Source organism: Maylandia zebra, linkage group LG6, assembly GCF_041146795.1.
Source record: "Maylandia zebra isolate NMK-2024a linkage group LG6, Mzebra_GT3a, whole genome shotgun sequence".
Lineage (NCBI taxonomy): Eukaryota > Metazoa > Chordata > Actinopteri > Cichliformes > Cichlidae > Maylandia > Maylandia zebra.
In genome coordinates this window covers 37,695,202-37,714,136 of record NC_135172.1, presented here as the reverse complement: position 1 = coordinate 37,714,136, position 18,935 = coordinate 37,695,202, and the positions used below count along the sequence as shown (strand labels likewise).

Here is an 18,935-nt window from a genome sequence, read left to right as displayed (position 1 = left end):
CAGAATATTTCCTACAGGTGTGCCTTGAAATTGTGGCGTGTGTTCTTTGTATAGCAGAGGTTTTCAAACCAATATACACCAAGGTGGTGGTAGATGTGAAGCACAGCTGAATAAGGTCACCACACATTCTCGCTAAGAAGCGACACACATCTGGAGAGGAAATAAAATGTGAAAAGAGCTGTTGCAATACTACCAGGATGTCTCGTCATCTTAGCAGTAGTGTGACACGGAGCCTTGCACAACAGTGCCCTCATGTGGAAAGTTTTCTTTATAACCTCAGGTTAATGGGTTCAAGTCACCACAAAAAAAATAGGCAGTCTTCTAAAATAGAGTACCAGGTCTTTTAAAACACTATAATAACCAAACGTATGATTCTGTACTCTGCTTGTGTGTATATATAGCTGTGGTCAAAGGTTTACATACACTCTTCATGGGCATGCATGTCCTGGTAATTTGGGGCTTTTTTAAACGGCTCTTTATCCACGGTGGAATGATTGTACAGCATACACCTTTACTTACTTCAAAAGTCAAGTTTGAGTTTATTTTTTATTTTAATCTGATCCATACTGGGTCAAATATATACACACAACCCACTATTTGGTTAAATGTTCCTTAGCAAGTCGCTCTTGGTTGCAATCAACAAACTTCTGACATAATTTTGGCTGGATATTTGGTCGGTTTCCTGGAATAGACTTGGTGTTTAAGCATAATCCATACATTTTCAATTGGCTTTAAGTTGAAGCTTTGGGAGGGCCATCCCAGAAGCTTGATGTTCACCTGTTTTATCCATTCTAAAACTAGTTTGATGTCTGTTCAGGGTTATTTTTCTGCTGGAACACTCAACTCTGTCCAAGTTAGATTTCTCTAAGTGTTGATTTGAGGTGAAGCTGAAGAATTTGAAGAATTCCCCCCGGAGCATGATGCTGCCACCATCATGTTTGAGGGTTGGTACAGTGTCTTAGGTTTGTAAGCCCCACCTTTACCCCTACAAACATGCCTCTTGTCATAGTGACCAAACAGCCCAATCTTTGTTTCATCTGAACATAAAACTTTCCTCTAGAAGGCATTAGGCTCATGCCTGTGGTGGGAAAGTGAAAATATCAGTGATGACGTGTCGATTTTGAAGCAGGGGCTTTTTTTTCTGGGTTGGCAGTCTCTCGTTCCATGGGGATGTAAAACTTGCTTTACTGTGGACAGTGATGTTGGAGTTTCAACAGTTTCCAGTTCACGCTTTAACCTTGACGGTTCCTGGGCTGTTCCAGAACATCCTAACCAGTTTATTCTCATCCCAGGATGACAGTTTGGATCTTCTTCCAGATCCTGGCAATGCGGTGACACGTCTCACTAACTCATACATAGATACAGTAACTTGAGCTAATGGTTTTGTAATCTGCAGTTTTTTCGTAATGGCCCTGAAAGACCTTCCTAAGTTGTGTAAATCTACAATTCCGCTTCTTAAATTGTCACTGAATTTCTTGGGCTTTCCTGTTGTTCGAAGTATTGCTCAATCCAGTGAGTACTGGCAAAGGAAAAACAACCAAGTAATCAATCATGAACACTAATGAAAATTTAACAGGACTTTCATTTGTCAAGTAAAAGTATAATGTAGAACCTTCAGCACTGCTTATTAAAATATTTAAATAAATGTACGTCTATATCTGAGCCTGTATCTACACTTTGTGACTTTGCAAGAACTGGAGAAAATGCAAAATTAAAAAAAATAAAGTGCACCCAGTTCTTGGTTTTTTGAAGATAAAGACCGTTTCAAAGGAATCAGAAGCCCAAACTACCAGGACATTCATGCCCATGATGAGTGTATGTAAATTTCTGACGTGTACAAGCTTCCCTGCAGTTATGTCTGTTATGAGCTTTTGTTTCCACTAGATGGCGCGCAGTATCTGTTTTATTTTAGTTGCCTGCCGTCGGAAGTGCACTTCAAGGCGATGAGTTTACACCACTTTTGAGAACGACTAAAGTCACAAGGCTGTAAAAATATGCAGACATAGACGGCTTGGCTTGTAGTCCTTTTTAGCCAGAAGAGCCACGGGAGATTGTACTTAGATTACTTTTTAGTTCTTAAAGAAGCAACCCCAATGTTTTCAATGTAGTAATTTAATATGATTTTGTGAGGGCATATATATATCTATATCATATTTATTTAAGCTTTCTGGCACTATTGACATGATGCAGCTCTTTATATTTGTGGCTGCGTTTTTCTTTGCGCACGAAATCACCGAAGCCATTCGCTCTGACAAGTGCACCTCCCGGTGCGATGTGAGCTCGTGCCCGAGCCCCAGCTGTCCCGGTGGCTACGTTCCGGACAGATGTAACTGCTGCCTGGTGTGTTCCCCGCGTGAAGGAGACCCCTGCGGCCGCAAAGACGACCTGCCCTGCGGGGATGGATTGGAGTGCAAGTTATTCGCTGCGGGGAAGCGGCGAGGCTCCAAAGGGGTCTGTCGGTGTAAGATGGACCATGAAGTGTGTGGGAGCGACGGGAAAACGTATGGAAATGTGTGTAAGATGAGAGCAGCCAGTCGGAAAACTCTACTCAAGGGGAGACCCGCGGTCAGCCAAGCGCACAAAGGACCCTGTTCGCCTTTAGGAGCAGGTAGGGTTGCTTTAAGGTCGCCACAAACCTAGAATGTACAGGGTAGAATAGTTTTTTTTCCCGGATTTGGTATATATGTGTATATGTATGTAGGGGAGACCGGGGATAGTTGTAACGTGGGTCAGTTGTAACACTTCCAATTTCTCCAATCAGGGCTAAGTTTCAAATGATGTGACTCATCCTGTGCATGCCCAATTCAGTTCTGCTATCACATGTGAAAAATCAGCACATTTTGTCAAACACAGACAATTTAACATGAAAAAAAGTAATTTGTATACCAAAAAGTAAGTTTTTCTACTTTATTTCAATGTTTAATAGCATTATCTGCTTTGCAGTTAAACTCATCAAATTTAAATTATGTTATTTGTATGTCTATGGGGATATATTCTGTGTAAGTCTTTAGTGCTAGTGTTTTAGCCGTTGGCTGTAATGTAAGCTAGTTCATGGCTATAGGAGTCTGGGTCAGTTGTAACAGCAACAGTCTGGGTTAGTTGTAACAATAATGCAGATGTTACAACTTGCCACACTATTACTTTAACTTATATTAAACAAGTTGGGGCAACGACATCAGCAGAGAGAGCTTCACTGGTCGCTTTTGTATATGCGGTTAATGCCATTGGCAACACAATTCCTCCACTGTTTGTGTTCCCACACATACATTATGCAGACCACTGTGTCAGAGATGGACCAGTAGGAAGTACTGGTAGTGGAAATAAGTCAGGATGGGTGCAAGAAACAGATTTCCTCATCTTTCTGAAGCACTTTGCAAACCACACTTGGTGTGGTTTGCAAAGCCATGGTAAGCCATGGTAAAAAGTAATGGAATTGCGATGCTGGTGCACAACTACATTTTTTCAGCTTCATTGTTATGTTCAAAATTGGTGCAAGAGCTGTAGTTTATAATGCCCACTGTGCCAATGAGGCCAAACTCAAGGAAGACCAACCAAAATTAATGAAATATTCAGTTGCAGAAAATTCCATAATTTGTCTTTTTTGGGGGGTTGGAATATGTTCAAAAGCTAGATTTCTGCATTCTGTCACACACACACACAGCTATATAAATGGCTCTAAGTGCATTCATGTGTTGAATAAACAAAGATTACATGTTAATATTTTGTCAGTACCCTTATTTCATTGTGTTACATTTTACCCCAGGATATGTTACAACTAGATTAGATTAGATTAGATTAGATTAGATTAGATTAGATAGAACTTTATTAATCCCTCGGGTGGGTTCCTCTGGGAAATTCGATTTCCAAAAAAAGCACAGCACCGACAGAAGTTACAGAGTTACAGAATATTATATATATATATATATATATATATATATATATACACACACACACACACTCACACATATATAAATACAGAGACAATATAAATAAAATATACGAAGGGGATAAATAGAATAAATAGGAATAGAAATAAAAATACAAGTGAATTGCACATTTCAAGTATTGAGTCTATTGCACCGTTGACTATTTACAAAAGTATTGCACAAAAGGTATTGTACAGTGAGGTGAAGAGGCACTACAGCTTAGTTGTTCCCCCCTCCTTTGTCCTCCTGTTTCCCCTCCCTCTCCCCTCCAGAGAGGAGTTAAACAGTCTGATGGCGTGTGGGACAAAGGAGTTTTTAAGTCTGTTAGTTCTTGTCTTGGGGAGAAGCAACCTGTCACTGAACAGACTCTTCTGGTTGTTAATGGCCGTGTGCAGAGGATGCCCAGCATTGTCCATAATGTCCATCAGTTTCTTTAGTGTCCTTTTCTCTGCCACTGTCACCAGAGTGTCCAGCTTCATGCCGACCACAGAGCTAGCCCTCCTGATCAGTTTCTCCAGCCTGGATGAGTCCTTCTTTGCTGTGCTGCTCCCCCAGCACACCACAGCATAGAAAAGTACTCCAGCAACCACTGACTGGTAAAACATCCTCAGGAGCTTCCTGCAGATGTTAAAAGACCTCAGCCTCCTGAGGAAGTACAGTCGGCTTTGGGCTTTTTTATACAGGTTCTCTGTGTTGCTAACTAACCCAGACTATGGGGTTAACTGTAACATTTCACTCTTTGTGTTTGAGACCATACCATGCAATGGGTAATTGTGCTGCAGAGAAAATAGCTGCACTATTTAATAGCAGAGACATGTAAATACTTTGCATTACATTTTGAATCCACTACCTTAAAAGAGCTTCAATTTACAGACAGAAATGTCAAAAATGTTACAACTATCCCCGGTCTCCCCTATATATGGGTATATATACACATATATGTGTATATGTGTATATTTGTGTACACATATTTGTGTACTCATATTTGTGTACGCATATTTGTGTACGCATATTTGTGTACGCATATTTGTGTGCGCATACGTGTGCGCATTCGTGTGCGCATACGTGTGTATAAAATATCTAGATTAGGGGCACTGAGGCAAGGTTGGTTTTTTATTTTTTGTTTACTGAAACATATTCCAATTATAGTTATATAATGGACATAATGTGTAGGCTCTCAGCTTTCGTTTGAGGATATCACATTCAGGTTGGATGAGGGTTTTAGGAGTTTCGGCTCCTTAACATATGCCACCCTCTTTTTAACGGGACCAAAAGTAATTGGAAAATTGATTCAAAGGAAGGTGTGGGCAATTCCTTCATTATGTCATTATTAGTTAAGCAGATAAAAGTCCTGGAATTGATTTGAGGTGTGCTGCCTGCATTGGGAAGATTTTTCTTTGAACAGACAACATGCAATCAAAGGAGCGCTCCATGCAGGTGAGACAAGCCATCTGTAAGCTGTGAAAACAGAAAAAAAAACATCAGAGACATTGCTACAATATTAGAAGTGGCAAAACCTACACTGCTGAACTCAGCAATGCAAAAAGACCTGGATGTCCAGAGAAGACAGCAGTGGTGGATGATCGCAGAATCATTTTCATGGTGAAGAGAAACCCCTTCACAACAGCCAGCCGAGTGAGCAAGACTCTCCAGGAGGAAGTTGTAATCATAAACCTCAAGAATAAAAAGGTTGGACAAGCTAAAAAAAAAAAAAATTCTAAAAAAGCCAGCAAAGGTCTGGAAGAACAGTCTTTCAACAGATGAAACCAAGATCAACCTCTACCAGAAAGATGGCAAGAAAAAAGTATGGCGAAGCAAACCACATCATCTGTAAAACATGGCGGAGGCAGTGTGATGGCTTGAGCGTGCATGGCTGCCAGTGGCGGACAGGGACACTAATGTTTATTGAAGATGTATCTGCTCAAATCCAGCTAAACTGAGTCACATTGATTGGCCGGTGTTTCATAATAAAAATAAACAATGAACCAAAACATACAGCCAAAGCAAACCAGGAGTTTATTAAAGCAAAGAAGTGCAATATCCTTGTGTTGCCAAATCAGTCACCTGATCTTAACCCAACTGAGCATGCATTTCACTTGTTCACGATTAAACTGTGGACAGAAAGGTCCACAACAGTAACTGAAAGCTGCTGCAGTGAAGGCCTGGCAGAGCATTAAAAAGGAGGAAACCCAGCATCTGGTGATGTCCATGAGTTCAAGACTTCAGGCTGTCATTGCTAGCAAAGGGTTTTCAACCAAGTATGGGAAATTAACATTTTATTTTCAGTAATTTAATTTGTCCAATTACTTTTGAGTCCCCTGGGATGAAGGGATTGTGTTACAAAAATGCTTTAGTTTCTCACATTTTTATGCATCTTTTTTGTTCAACCCACTAAATTAAAGCTGAAAGTGTGAGTTGTTTCAAAAGTTGACTCTGTCCAAATATTTATGGACCTAACTGTAGCTATAGATAGATTGATTGCTGTCTGTATTAATGTTTTGGTGGGGTTTTCTTGTCAGTATAGGTCGTACCCTGATTCGTCTCAGCAGCCCTCGATACAAGTTCAACTTCATTGCTGATGTCGTGGAGAAAATAGCCCCTGCTGTCGTCCACATTGAGCTGTTCTTAAGGTTTGGATTGTGTATGTGTATAAAAATAACAAAAATTGCTTATTTATATTGTTTTATAGCATAATGGCTTGATTTGTCTGCTTTGATCTCAAGTAAGAAAAAACGAGTGCAACCTGTTTCCTCAACAGGCTGTTTTAGGGATATTGGGCCCAATCAAGTGCTGTTTGCCTGCTATTATAAGTAGCATAAAATTACATTCAAATTTAAGCTTAAAATTAAAATAAAATTCAAATCATGCATAAAATTAAGCATACAATTTAGTCCAAAGCACATCACATTAAGGCATAAAACTCTCCAAGCTGCCAAAATTACTTCTATATAGGGCAACCAGAATGTGAAATATATGCAAGAAAAGCACATTTTAATTATTATTGTTATTATTAATCATGTTCGCTTTAATAATTTTTCATTTACCCTCTGTTTCCAGGCATCCTCTTTTAGGTCGCCACATGCGGCTCTCCAGTGGCTCTGGGTTCATCGTGTCCCACTCAGGTGTGATTGTGACCAACGCTCATGTGGTAACCACAGCTGCCTTGGTGACAGGCAGGCCACAGCTGCGTGTTCAGCTCCACGACGGAGATGCATATGAAGCCGTGGTGAAAGACATAGACAGGAAGGCAGACATTGCTACAATCAAGGTCAATCCACAGGTAAGGGCACAAGCCCTGACATGCTATCATCATAAGCTTCTCTACCCTCTTCTCCTTTTCAAATATAAACACATGAATCTTTAGATTTTTTTACATCCATAAATCTTAAATGAGCCCACATAAACCACACAGCCCCACATCCTGACACATTTCTTTGTCAACATCTGACAGTTTTCTGCTAGACATTAATAAGACTTTCATAAACACTAGCTCCGTGAGTCACAGACAGAGCGCTGATGTGTGTAATCTCACACCCCTGTCTGAAATACCTGGAGAGTTTTGTAAGCTTTCAACTATTCCTCTTCCTCTAAATGTCTTTTCTTCTTTTCATCTGTGTTGCTCTGACATACTCGCGTTTTCGCCTGTGTGCTGGTATTTTTTGAGTGGGTTTTTTTTGTGCTTGTTGTAGCAGAAGAAACTTCGCGTGCTGTCTCTGGGCAGTTCGGCTGATCTGAGGCCAGGAGAGTTTGTGGTTGCCATTGGCAGCCCTTTCGCCCTGCAGAACACTGTCACCACCGGCATCGTCAGCACTACACAAAGAGATGGCAAAGAGCTGGGCATAAAGGACTCAGACATGGACTACATCCAAACTGATGCTATTATTAACGTGAAACATTTTTAAATATCTCCATCTATACACATTGATTGCATTATTGAACTACATAATTGTCTTTTAATATTCCCATATGTGTAAGAATTACTGTTGTGCTTGTTTCTATTTTATATCTTCCATACTTGTGTCAAGTACGGCAATTCGGGAGGACCTCTTGTTAACTTGGTAAGTGGTGTTCTCTAAGGTACAGTAGATGATCCATTTGATTTTGGAGTGTTTTCAGTTTGGCCTCAAACAAAGAACGGAGTTTTCACCAACGCAGCATAAACAGTTATGAGTCACCAAATTGTCATATGAGCCTGAATATCACAAACGTATTATTCGCCAAAGCACAGAGGGAGCTTAAGTGTGATATACACTACAGACATTATACCTGATTTTGTTGTATGTATTGCAGCACATTTAAAGAAACTATTAACTGTCACAAATAGCTTTGTAGATGTGTGCATAACAAGGCACAGAATGCAAACAAAATGTGAGCTTTACCAGCTGAACAGTACTCCAAGAAGCACAAAGTTAAGAGTCACGAAAACCCAAAGAATCTAGAAAGAAGAACAAAGAACCAGGTTAATTCCAAAGAAAATAAACTGGACAGCATGAAAGGGAAGTGGAGGAGCACACACAGGAAATTCCAAAGATCAACAGTAAAAAGGGACGACAGGATTATAATTACGGAAAAATTATTATTGATGAAAACAGTAGGGAGAGGAGCACAGGAAGCAAAACTGACGCAAGACACAAAAGAAAGCAAACCTTCAAAGTAAAACACTAACAATTAACAAACGAACACACATGGAAACTCTTGCTAATATCAAAACACAAGATATCATAAAAAAATAAAACTCACGCTCTACGAGAACAAGAAATGAAAACAGGAAATCCAGATGTTCAACAAACACAAAATCAGAATCAAAACACTTTACTAATCCCTAAGAAAATTATGTGGTCACAGTTGCTCCAAAATAACAAAAAGAGTAACTATCTAAACTAGTGAAATAATACAGTGTATTGCAAGGCTGAAAAATATAGCAAACGAGCACTAATAAATAGAAACGGCTCTATTTCATAAATATAATTCAGTATATTACACATATTAAATATATATGGTTGAAAAAAAAATCTAAACTTCAAACATTAGAAAAATAAAACATGACTAAGACTCAAAAATACTAAGAAACCAGAATGCAGAACCAAAGCACAAAAACCTGCGATATGATACAGTCTTTGCTTGTTTTATAAACCCTCTTGTGTCCCATGAACTATGAACTCAAAATGGCTCAAAATTGATTTACAGATTTGTTCAAGCATATTTTCTTGTGGCCAGTGATTAACGGCTATAGCTGTTACTCCAATTCTGGAGTTCTACTAATATTAATTATAAAAAAGCTCAAAGTAGAAACGTGCAGTTTATTTTTATTGACTGCAGTAACACTGGGACACAATCGTGACACATCATGCGTCACATGCTTTAAAGTGTTCTGTGTAATGACACATTTATAACGCCATAAACGAGTGCACGTTTAAAAAGGCACATGCATTGTGTTTTTATCAATATATCATAGCAACTGTAGTTGTGCCACATGCTCGGCTCTACATACCAACTGATGCAGTTTTTTTTTCTGAAAATCTTGACATATTTTTCTCAGTTCTTACTGGCTGATATTTATGTCAGCATCAAGTCCTTTTTGGCAGCCATCATGTTGTGTTTGTCTTTCAACATGTGTTTGTGTTTCCTTCAGGATGGTGAGGTGATTGGAATCAACACTCTTAAAGTGACAGCAGGAATTTCCTTCGCTATACCGGCAGACCGCATCAGCCGCTTTCTTTCAGAGTCACAGATTAAACACAAGAAAGATGGTGACTTTTTTTTGTGAAGTTTATCATCTTATTATCTAAAATATCTTTAAATGACTATTTCCCCCCAGTATATGTCTCTAATTTTCATTACCTACTACTCTGACTGGTTTTTGTTGTGACAGAAAAGAGACAGCAGAAAAGAAAAATGGACAAACCACAGTCTGATGCAGGTGAGAGACAAGACGTTTTTGTGCAAATATTATAACTATTTACATATATGGCAAAACATGCAGTTAAGAGTGTAGACTAAAAGTTAATAGATCTTTAATAACAAATGAAATCCTCAGGATTTGGACTATAATTTTAATGGCTACATTTATATTTTAATATGTGTTTAATAAAATAGTTATTAACTGTCTCCTCAGCTCATCTTTCCCCGTCAGCCCAACTTAGCCTTTGCATGAGGCTGTGTTTAAATTATGGTTATATTGTTGTGCTTTCAGACGCGTCCCTAGTTAAGAGACATTTTTTAGGCATCTGGATGGTCACCATCACCAAAGCGTAAGTTGTTACAAAGTCACACACATATTAGACTGTAAGGAGAAAATAAATTTTGCACTAATGTTCTTTAATACACTTCCTACTACAGATAAAGGTGGCATACCCAAATAATACTAAGAGCAACATTTGTTTTGTGAATAAATCATTTAACAAACAAACCGACAAATTCTGTGTTATTCTATGGGAAACATAAGTTGGCTTCAGGAGCTGGTATTGCTGCTTGTCTACTTTGTCTGTAGCCAAACAACTTTACCTTTGATTTGTCAGCAGGAGCTGTTTCATAGAAAATCAAATGTTTGCATGTCTGAGTATGTCCGAAAAGGGAATTAGTTTTATGTGATGCACTTCCTTTTTTTACATAATTGAAATGATAATGTGTAAAAATGTGTTAATAGCATTAATATTGTGTCCTACGTGTGCCACAGTCTTGTAGAAGAGTTGCGACTTCATAACCCAGACTTCCCCGACATCAGTAGTGGAGTTTTGGTGCGGCAGGTCATACCTAACACTCCAGCAGAAAAGTATGCTCACACACACCTGCAAAAAGTACACACACACACACACACACACACACACACACACACACACACACACACACATTTCAAATGATATCACCCTGTTTCATACTTCCAGAAAGTGATTGCAGATTTATGGACAATGATGTCATTATAAGTCTGAATCTTCTTTTTCTCTTTCTGGCACACTTGTAGTAAACGGTTGACTCGAGCTTCTTTTCTTTTCCATGTCTTAGAGGAGGGATTAGGGAAGGTGACGTTATAGTGAAGTTGAATGCAAAGCCAGTCAGGACCACTGAAGACATCCATGAGGTGTTGCAGAGCGACCAGCCACTCCTACTTGAGATTCGCAGAGGGAACGATGACTTACTCTTCAATATCCACCCACAGCTTTTGGTACATTGAAAACTGGGAGAATTGATATCTTTTAGTTGTGAAGAGGCAGGACTCAATATGTCCAGTACTGATTTCTTATTAAAACAAGAGAACGGAAAAGAGCAGTTCCTTTCCCAACTAGCCTGATGATGTATGCTTTGGTAGAGTTTGAAATACTGTAGTTTAACACAGACTTCAAAATACAGCTCAGTAGAATCCATTGCACTGTATATTTAAGGCGCTTTAGAATAAAAGCTTAGAAGAAGGATCTGTGCAGTTGTGTGTTTTTCTGTCTAGTCTGTTCAGCAGCTGCTTTCCAGAAGGCAGCTTCCATTCCTTTGTTTATGTCTTCTCATCCCTCCTCCATCCTCTCTCTTGGAAAGACTTTCTCCTAATTTAAACAAACCTAAGTCAGCACCTCCACATACGGAACACAGGCACTATGAGTAAAATCCTGTTACAGGGAACAGCTGGTTGTATTCTTTCCTGTTTTGGAAATGAAAAATCTTCAGTCATAACATAACCTGAATCTTAAAGTCGCACACCCTGAAGTAGCCTGAAAGTACTTATACAAAAGCCAAATTAAATCAAGATGGCAGAAAAATATCTTTCAGTAGCTTGACATTTTGCACATACTACATACAGCGGGGAAAATAAGTATTTGACACATCAGCATTTTTATCAGTAAGGGGATTTCCAAGTGGACTATTGACACAACATTTCCACCAGATGTTGCCATCAAGCCAAATATTGACGTCATACAAACAAATCAGAACATATAAGTATACAAGTTAAACCACAATAAATAAAGTGAAATGACACAGGGAATAAGTATTGAATACATGGAGATAACAAGGGGCAAAATGACATAGAAAGCCAGGAGATCACCTGAAATCTGTCAGTATTGATAGAGAAATCCTGTCCCCTATCAGTACTAATTGATATCAGCTGCTTTAGTCCTAATTGATGGCCTATAAAGGCTCCTCATTACCCAGAAGGCACACAGGAAAGACTTCATGATGGGTAAAAGCAAAGAACTCTCTCAAGATCTTCGTAATCTTATCGTTGAAAAGCATTTTGATGGGAATGGTTATAGGTGCATTTCCAGAATGCTGAATGTTCCTGTGAGCACTGTGGGGGCCATTATCCGGAAATGGAAAGTGCATCAGTTCACCATAAACCTGCCACGATCAGGTGCTCCACGCAAGATCCCTGTCCGAGGAGTCCAAAGAATAATCAGGAGGGTTCTCCAAGAGCCAAGAACCACTCGGACAGAACTTCAGGAAGACCTTGCATCAGCAGGTACTGTTGTTTCAAAGAAAACTATAAGCAATGCACTGAACCGCCATGGCATCCATGCACGCTCACCACGCAAGACTCCATTGCTGAACAAAAAGCATGTCAAGGCTCGGTTAAAATTTGCGCAACAGCATTTGGAGAAGCCTGTGGATTATTGGACGACTATAGTATGGTCAGATGAAAGCAAAATTGAACTTTTTGGCAGTCATTCTACACACCATGTTTGGAGAAGAAATGGCACTGCTCACCACCCCAAGAACACCATACCAACAGTCAAGTTTGGGGGTGGAAGCATCATGGTTTGGGGCTGCTTTTCAGCAAGGGGTACTGGCAGACTTCATATTATTGAAGGCAGGATGAATGGAGAGATGTACCGGGACATTCTGGATAAAAATCTGCTGCCATCTACCAGGAAGCTAAAAATGAAAAGAGGGTGGACATTTCAGCAAGACAATGATCCCAAACACAAGGCCAAGGAAACAATGAAGTGGTTTCAAAGAAAGAAAATCAAGTTGCTTGAATGGCCCAGTCAATCACCTGACCTAAATCCCATAGAAAATCTATGGAGAGAACTGAAGATTAAAGTTCATAAAAGAGGCCCAAGGAACCTTCAAGATTTAAAAACCGTTTGTGTGGAAGAATGGGCCAGAATCACTCCTGAGCAATGCAGACGACTGGTCTATCCATACAAGAGGCGTCTAGAAGCTGTAATCACCAACAAAGGCTTTTCTACAAAGTATTGAATAAAGTGTGTTCAATACTTATTCCCTGTGTCATTTCACTTTATTTATTATGGTTTAACTTGTATACTTATATGTTCTGATTTGATTGTATGACTTCAATATTTGGCTTGATGGCAACATCTGGTGGAAATGTTGTGTCAATAGTCCACTTGGAAATCCCCTTACTGATAAAAATGCTGATGTGTCAAATACTTATTTTCCCCGCTGTATATGCTTATACTTTTGAATAGTGTTGTTTTGGTTTATTTATCATTCTAAAAGCCTTCCTCCATGCTGAAATGACCTCAGAAATGACCTTGTAACCCACTTGAACTCCCTGTAAGTCCACACATCATAAACTGAGCCCAGACAGAAAACCCTTCCTGTTTATTTAAACATAGACTCTGTCTGGTTACTGTTGGCTGGAACAAGCAGAGGCCAAGGAAGCAAAGACAAACTGGAAGAACAAAAAGGAAAGACTGGCTGCTGGGCTCACAAACAGGAAAAACAGGGAGGAAATGTAGCTAATAAGTGACTCCTGCTGTGAACAAATAACTACCATTTCAGCCGGTCCTCGCAGACTGATTTTAATATGGTTCTCTGTGCTGCACTCAGCGTGTGACTTGATGGAGCAGTTGTTGGAGTGTGGGTGGTGTTTTCTAGTCTTGCCAAGACAGATTGTTATAGCTGAGCGCCAGACTACTTCAGTAAGGCAGACAGAGGACACAGCTGTGTCCACACTAAAACAATATATCTAAGCCCACACTAAATATAAACTTTCACTCAACAACAAAGGCCATGTGTTTTTACAGTAAAGCCAGAGTTTTACAGATATCTCTGCATGCATATAAAGCACAACATATACTCTTCTGTACACTGTTTGTACTTTAGATTAGTGCATTCCCTATGCAACCCAGTCAGTGTGTTGCCATCTAGAGGCCAAATATAGTTTAGTTTGAAATAAACACAATTTATGATTCCCAAAGAATCCACTAGATGGCAGGTGGAGAATAAAGAATTTCCTCCCAACGTGGCAATTGCTCAAACGCTCATCTTGAAGGACTGCTGCACTATAGAAGTCTATATATAGCTCTGGTTTCTGATTGCATCCTTTTGCACTTAAAGCAGAAGAGACAGTTAAACATTTCAACAGCATGTAAGACTGTCAGAGAGACAATCGTGCAGGTGGAACTACACAGATGGAACTATTTTATTTATTGATTTTTTATATATAAGGTTTTCATAATATACAACCTGGATATCTCTAGGTGTATATTACCTCTCGCCCTGTGACACTTGGGATAGGCTAGGGATAAGAAAATAAGTAAATGGAAGGATAGATGAATTCCAAGTGCTAATCATAGTGCTAAAAACAATATAGGGATAATGTCTCATTTGCTATAAACAAAAAGAATTCTTTATTAACTCTGAGACATCACATGGGTGTAAAACATCCCATTTTTCCTCTATCCAATCCAAAGATTGTGCTTTTAAGATGTGGAAAAAATTGTTGATGTTGAAGATTTTTAAACACAACACTCTTGCATTATTCCAGATTTTGATATTCTTTATAACGCCTTGTATCTTAAACGTCAAACTTTCATGTATTGATCTGTACTGTTGCTGTATCTTTTCACTTTTATTTGTTGTTAAATAATTTCTCAACCACTTTCTTAATAAGATCAATTGTACACAGATGGAACTATTTTATTTATTGATTTTTTTATATATATATAAGGTTTTCATAATATACAACCTGGATATCTCTAGGTAGTATGTTACCTCTCGCCCTGTGACACTTTAAGAAAATGGAAGGTGTTGGGATTAAATAATTTACAGTGCCTCAGTAATGCTATGCTTTTTTATTAATAAGTGTTATAAAGTTATATAGTGTAGTATTAAGTGGACACAGCCCTGAAAAATAAAGGCATGAGACCATGTGTCCTTAGGGAGTAGAAAGCTGTAGACTCTCGCTCACGCTTGCTTGGGAAAATGTAGATAAGAGGGGACCATCTCTAGTGGAAAGTTACTGAGACACTGTTGTTTAGACTAGAATGAGCTTCTGTAATAAAACTGTTAGGGCCACACCACCATTTTGAGATCCGTGGCAACGTGTCATGAAGGACGCATGTCCCTTCTAGAAGTAATAAAGTGTTAAATGGTCTACTGAGCAGTGTTTTGTCTTCCATTGGATGCCTCTGAGGAATCAAAAGAACTCGGTGAAGTGTTGATATTTACAAAGGATAGATGGATTTCCATATTTGTGCTTTTGTCTGTGGTCTTCTGTTTTCTATGACTCAGCCGTCATCAGCATTTGAATCACAGTCTGATGACACGTGTGATGTAATGTTACCAAGGTGCTGTCAATCTAATCTGATATCTTGGTGTTGAAGTGAAATAAATAACAACCTCTCTTTTTTTTTCCAGCCATCTCACTGCTGCACATTTAACACGGGATATTTCACATCTTGGAGAAATTCTTAAATTTTCAAGGACTTTTTCAGGGATCTTCATCCTTGCCTCTTTTACTCTTTTTCCGCTCATTCCACACCAGGGTTTCATTCAAAGCCACCCACACTTTAGCTCCCATCTGTCAGTGTTCAGTTTATGGTAAGAGTCCAGGGTAAAGGCCCAGAGACAGAGACCTTAGACGTCCAGGAGAGGCAGCCAGGGGGAAAAATGGACCGTCAGCTCAATTACATGTTCACAGAAAAATGGTGATGATGCTTATGATGCTTTGTGAGTTAAGGGCTAACAGATATTCATATTAGGCTTTAATCATAACGTCCCTTATAATGTCAAACTGTGAGTCATCAGTGACCTCAGAACCTGATGGCATTTTGAGTCCCATCAGCAGCACTTAATGGAAGCTGAGCAACATCATCTCCTCAATGCTTGAAAACACACACAGGACCTTTATGTGCCACTCGGAATATCCAGGGATGAATTTATCTGTTCGTAGGGAATGTAACTGTTTAATTAATGATCTAATAATAAAAAGAAAAGAAAACCCTTCTGATTTTGGATTTGTGCATATCTGTGGGTTTTCGTCCAATCGAGGAAGTGAACTGGAGACGTCCGTAACACTAAACACTTGACAGTATTAGGTTTGACCTGTGTTACTGGCAACCTCTAGCAAGAGACTGCGTTTATAGTAAACTTTTATATTTAGAGGAAGTTTAAGGGTCAAGACCACAGATTGGAGCATTTGGCATAGACAGCTTGCACTGGCTTAAAAAAAAGAAACCCTGTTAAATTGTGGTGTTACAGAAGTACAGGCCCTAACTACACCCATCTGTCTCAAATCCTACTCTCTATGACTCATGGCTTACTGATCACTACTAACGTGGGCAATTTACTCTAAAAAGACAAAAAGACAAAGCTACCAGACTTTTACAGAGTGAATCTGTTAGTCTTTCAACCTACCTCCCACACAGGCACACAAACATCCTCAGCATGGATGATAACACAGCAATACACCACATTTTTCACACAGTGATGCTCCACAACTGGACAATTAGTGTTAGAAAAAAGTTAAATACACCCATGTGCTGTTGTGTTGAGCGTTTTGCTGAAAATAGACTTCTTGTTTCCTCTTCTGCAAACATATTAAGTTGGTTTATCACACAGTGAAGTGCAAAGCTATTCTTGGAATGACGTGCACTTCAGGACACTTCAGATTATATTTCCCAGAGGTCGGTTTTCTAAAATTTAATGAGAGCTTAAATTCCAAGCATTCCTCTCAAAGTATGGCCTGTTTTTATTGAAATCTTTTTTGGAAATAGTCCACAGTCACTTCAGAGTTGGCTTTTTCAGAGTGACAGGAGATGAGTTCTCACTTGTTTTTCTCTTTGTCTTGCTACACATACGTCCTATCAACCCATTTTAACAGTGGTTCCACGTGGGTTTAGTAAATGACAGATGTGCTGCTTTTGATTATACTAAAGGGGAAAGAGTGAATACACATTTACTTTCATTATTTCATGCATTTAACATATGCACATATGCCAGAGCTGCTGATGCCCTCCCTGTAACTCTTCTTTCTTTGACTTCTAGTTTGTTTTTCAGAAGGAAAATTAGTCACCAGTGTCTATTTTTCAGATGCATAGCCCTTAGGCACTAACTGCAGAGCTTATAAAACACTTGGAAACTGTGTAGGAGACACGGTGCCCTTTTCTGGAAGACCTCTCATTTAATATTTCTGGTTGTGAATGTGCTTGGCATTCCTACTGTTTGATATTGCAGTATTTATAAATATTCACTAAGCTTAAAACTTATGCAAGAATTGTTTTAATATCAGACACTCATGATAGCGGATCTGATATTGTCTGTATTTTGAACTCCCACTGTCAACATTTCAAGTTATCAACAGCTCCCAAAACTGGTATGTGAAAGGTTAGCTTGTAGTAAGGAGTTACATATGGACAGTAAAAGAACCAAGTATGCAGCATCTTATCTGCTCTATAACATTTTATGGTCTTTCCTGCTCATTGTTCTGGTTTTCAGACTGCGGCCACTATTTTTAGTTTGCTTTATCCTCTGTCATCAGTTACCCACACATGTTCTGTGTTGGGAAGGTTACTTTTAAAATGTATTCAACTACAGATTACAGAATACATGCCCCCAAACGTAATTCGTGATGCATTCTGTTGAGTTACTCAATGAGAGTAATGTATTCTGAATACTTTGGATTACTTAATATATTATCAAGCTTTTTACAACTACATGAATGTACTATTGTGTGATTTATTACTATTACTGAAGGCTACAAATACCAACTAGATTTTTTTTTTTTTTTGTGTCCCTTTAGGATCTTTAGCCATCAGAATTGTTGTCTTAAGGCCAAGAAAGATGCCAAGCGGATTTATTTTACCAAGTGGATCATCATGGCCTTGCCATATTGGTCCATTTGATTGACCTTTATTATAATTATGAATTTATTTTATTTTCAGTTGCGACAAACGGGACAGACATGACTGGGGGATAGGACAGGGAGAAAGAATGAAAGAAAGAGAGGGAGAGAAAGAAAACCAAAGGGGAGAAGAGACGGTGAGAAGGGGGGGAAGAAAGAAAAAACAAAACAAACAAACACCTGGATCACCTGTATGGAGAAAAAAAACAGAAGAGAAAGCAAACAACAAAGAGCAACATAATAAAAAAAACCCCAAAAAAACAGCACCATCACAAAAAATTAGCTAGCAGTAGATAACAGTAGATACTAAATAATAAACGATATTGTGCAGCACGCAAGATAGACAGCGCACAATGTGCTTTGAGGCAGCAGCCAAGAAAGGTGTAGTCCACGTCTGTGAACACCCGTGTGTACACCTGTGTGCATACCTGTGTGGATCAGCATGCTTGTATTCCAAAAGGTTTACATGGTTACTAGATTTTTAAATCTTAATATAAAATGAGTAACAGTAGGGTGAACATAAGGTAAGGCTGCACTTTTTAAACTATTTCTGTATCAGTAATATGTTTCTTTCTGTCTGCTTTCAGGACTGCACGTGATTATTTGCAGCTAGCAGGTTGTTAATGCTATCCATCAAGTCTAACAGTTTGCACATATATGAACTAACCTCAGCTAACGCCAGCTAACAATGTTAGCTCGGTGCCGAGTGGCCTTCAGTAATAGTAATAAATCACAAATCGTACATCGAAGATACTGTGTGAAGTGGCAATAAACCAGGTAGCTACAACAACTAAAACAAGGTAGTTGCAGCAGGCTAATATTAGGTTTGTTTGTTTTTTTGTTGTTTTTTTTTAAAAAAGAACTTACTTCCAGATGTTGGAGGTGGAGTCTTTTGACGCTGAGAGCAGATTGGTTGCTGGCAAACAGAGTTTGCG

General features: G+C 39.0%; 1 protein-coding gene across 2 annotated transcripts; it reads left to right on the top strand.

Moving 5' to 3' along the window:
- Positions 1 to 1,976: 1,976 nt before the first annotated feature.
- On the top strand, positions 1,977 to 11,333 carry htra3a (HtrA serine peptidase 3a). Of its 2 annotated transcripts, none has more exons than XM_004538869.3 (10): positions 1,977 to 2,608; positions 6,451 to 6,556; positions 6,984 to 7,206; positions 7,619 to 7,813; positions 7,952 to 7,984; positions 9,559 to 9,676; positions 9,799 to 9,846; positions 10,120 to 10,177; positions 10,603 to 10,698; positions 10,929 to 11,333. In XM_004538869.3, the coding sequence occupies exons 1-10, from the start codon at positions 2,182 to 2,184 to the stop codon at positions 11,095 to 11,097; spliced, it is 1,473 nt and encodes a 490-aa protein (XP_004538926.2). In that variant the 5' UTR covers positions 1,977 to 2,181; the 3' UTR covers positions 11,098 to 11,333. The 2 variants fall into 2 exon arrangements, with proteins under 2 accessions (XP_004538926.2, XP_004538925.2); XM_004538868.3 differs by having other exon boundaries at positions 7,616 to 7,813.
- Positions 11,334 to 18,935: the final 7,602 nt, after the last annotated feature.

Excerpts from the sequence above, each read along its gene's own strand:
- htra3a (XM_004538868.3), top strand. The coding sequence starts at position 2,182 with ATGATGCAGCTCTTTATATTTGTGGCTGCGTTTTTCTTTGCGCACGAA. Across the intron at positions 2,609-6,450 it reads CTGTTCGCCTTTAGGAGCAG|GTCGTACCCTGATTCGTCTC; the intron begins GTAGGGTTGCTT and ends TTGTCAGTATAG. Across the intron at positions 7,207-7,615 it reads CAATCAAGGTCAATCCACAG|CAGAAGAAACTTCGCGTGCT; the intron begins GTAAGGGCACAA and ends TGCTTGTTGTAG.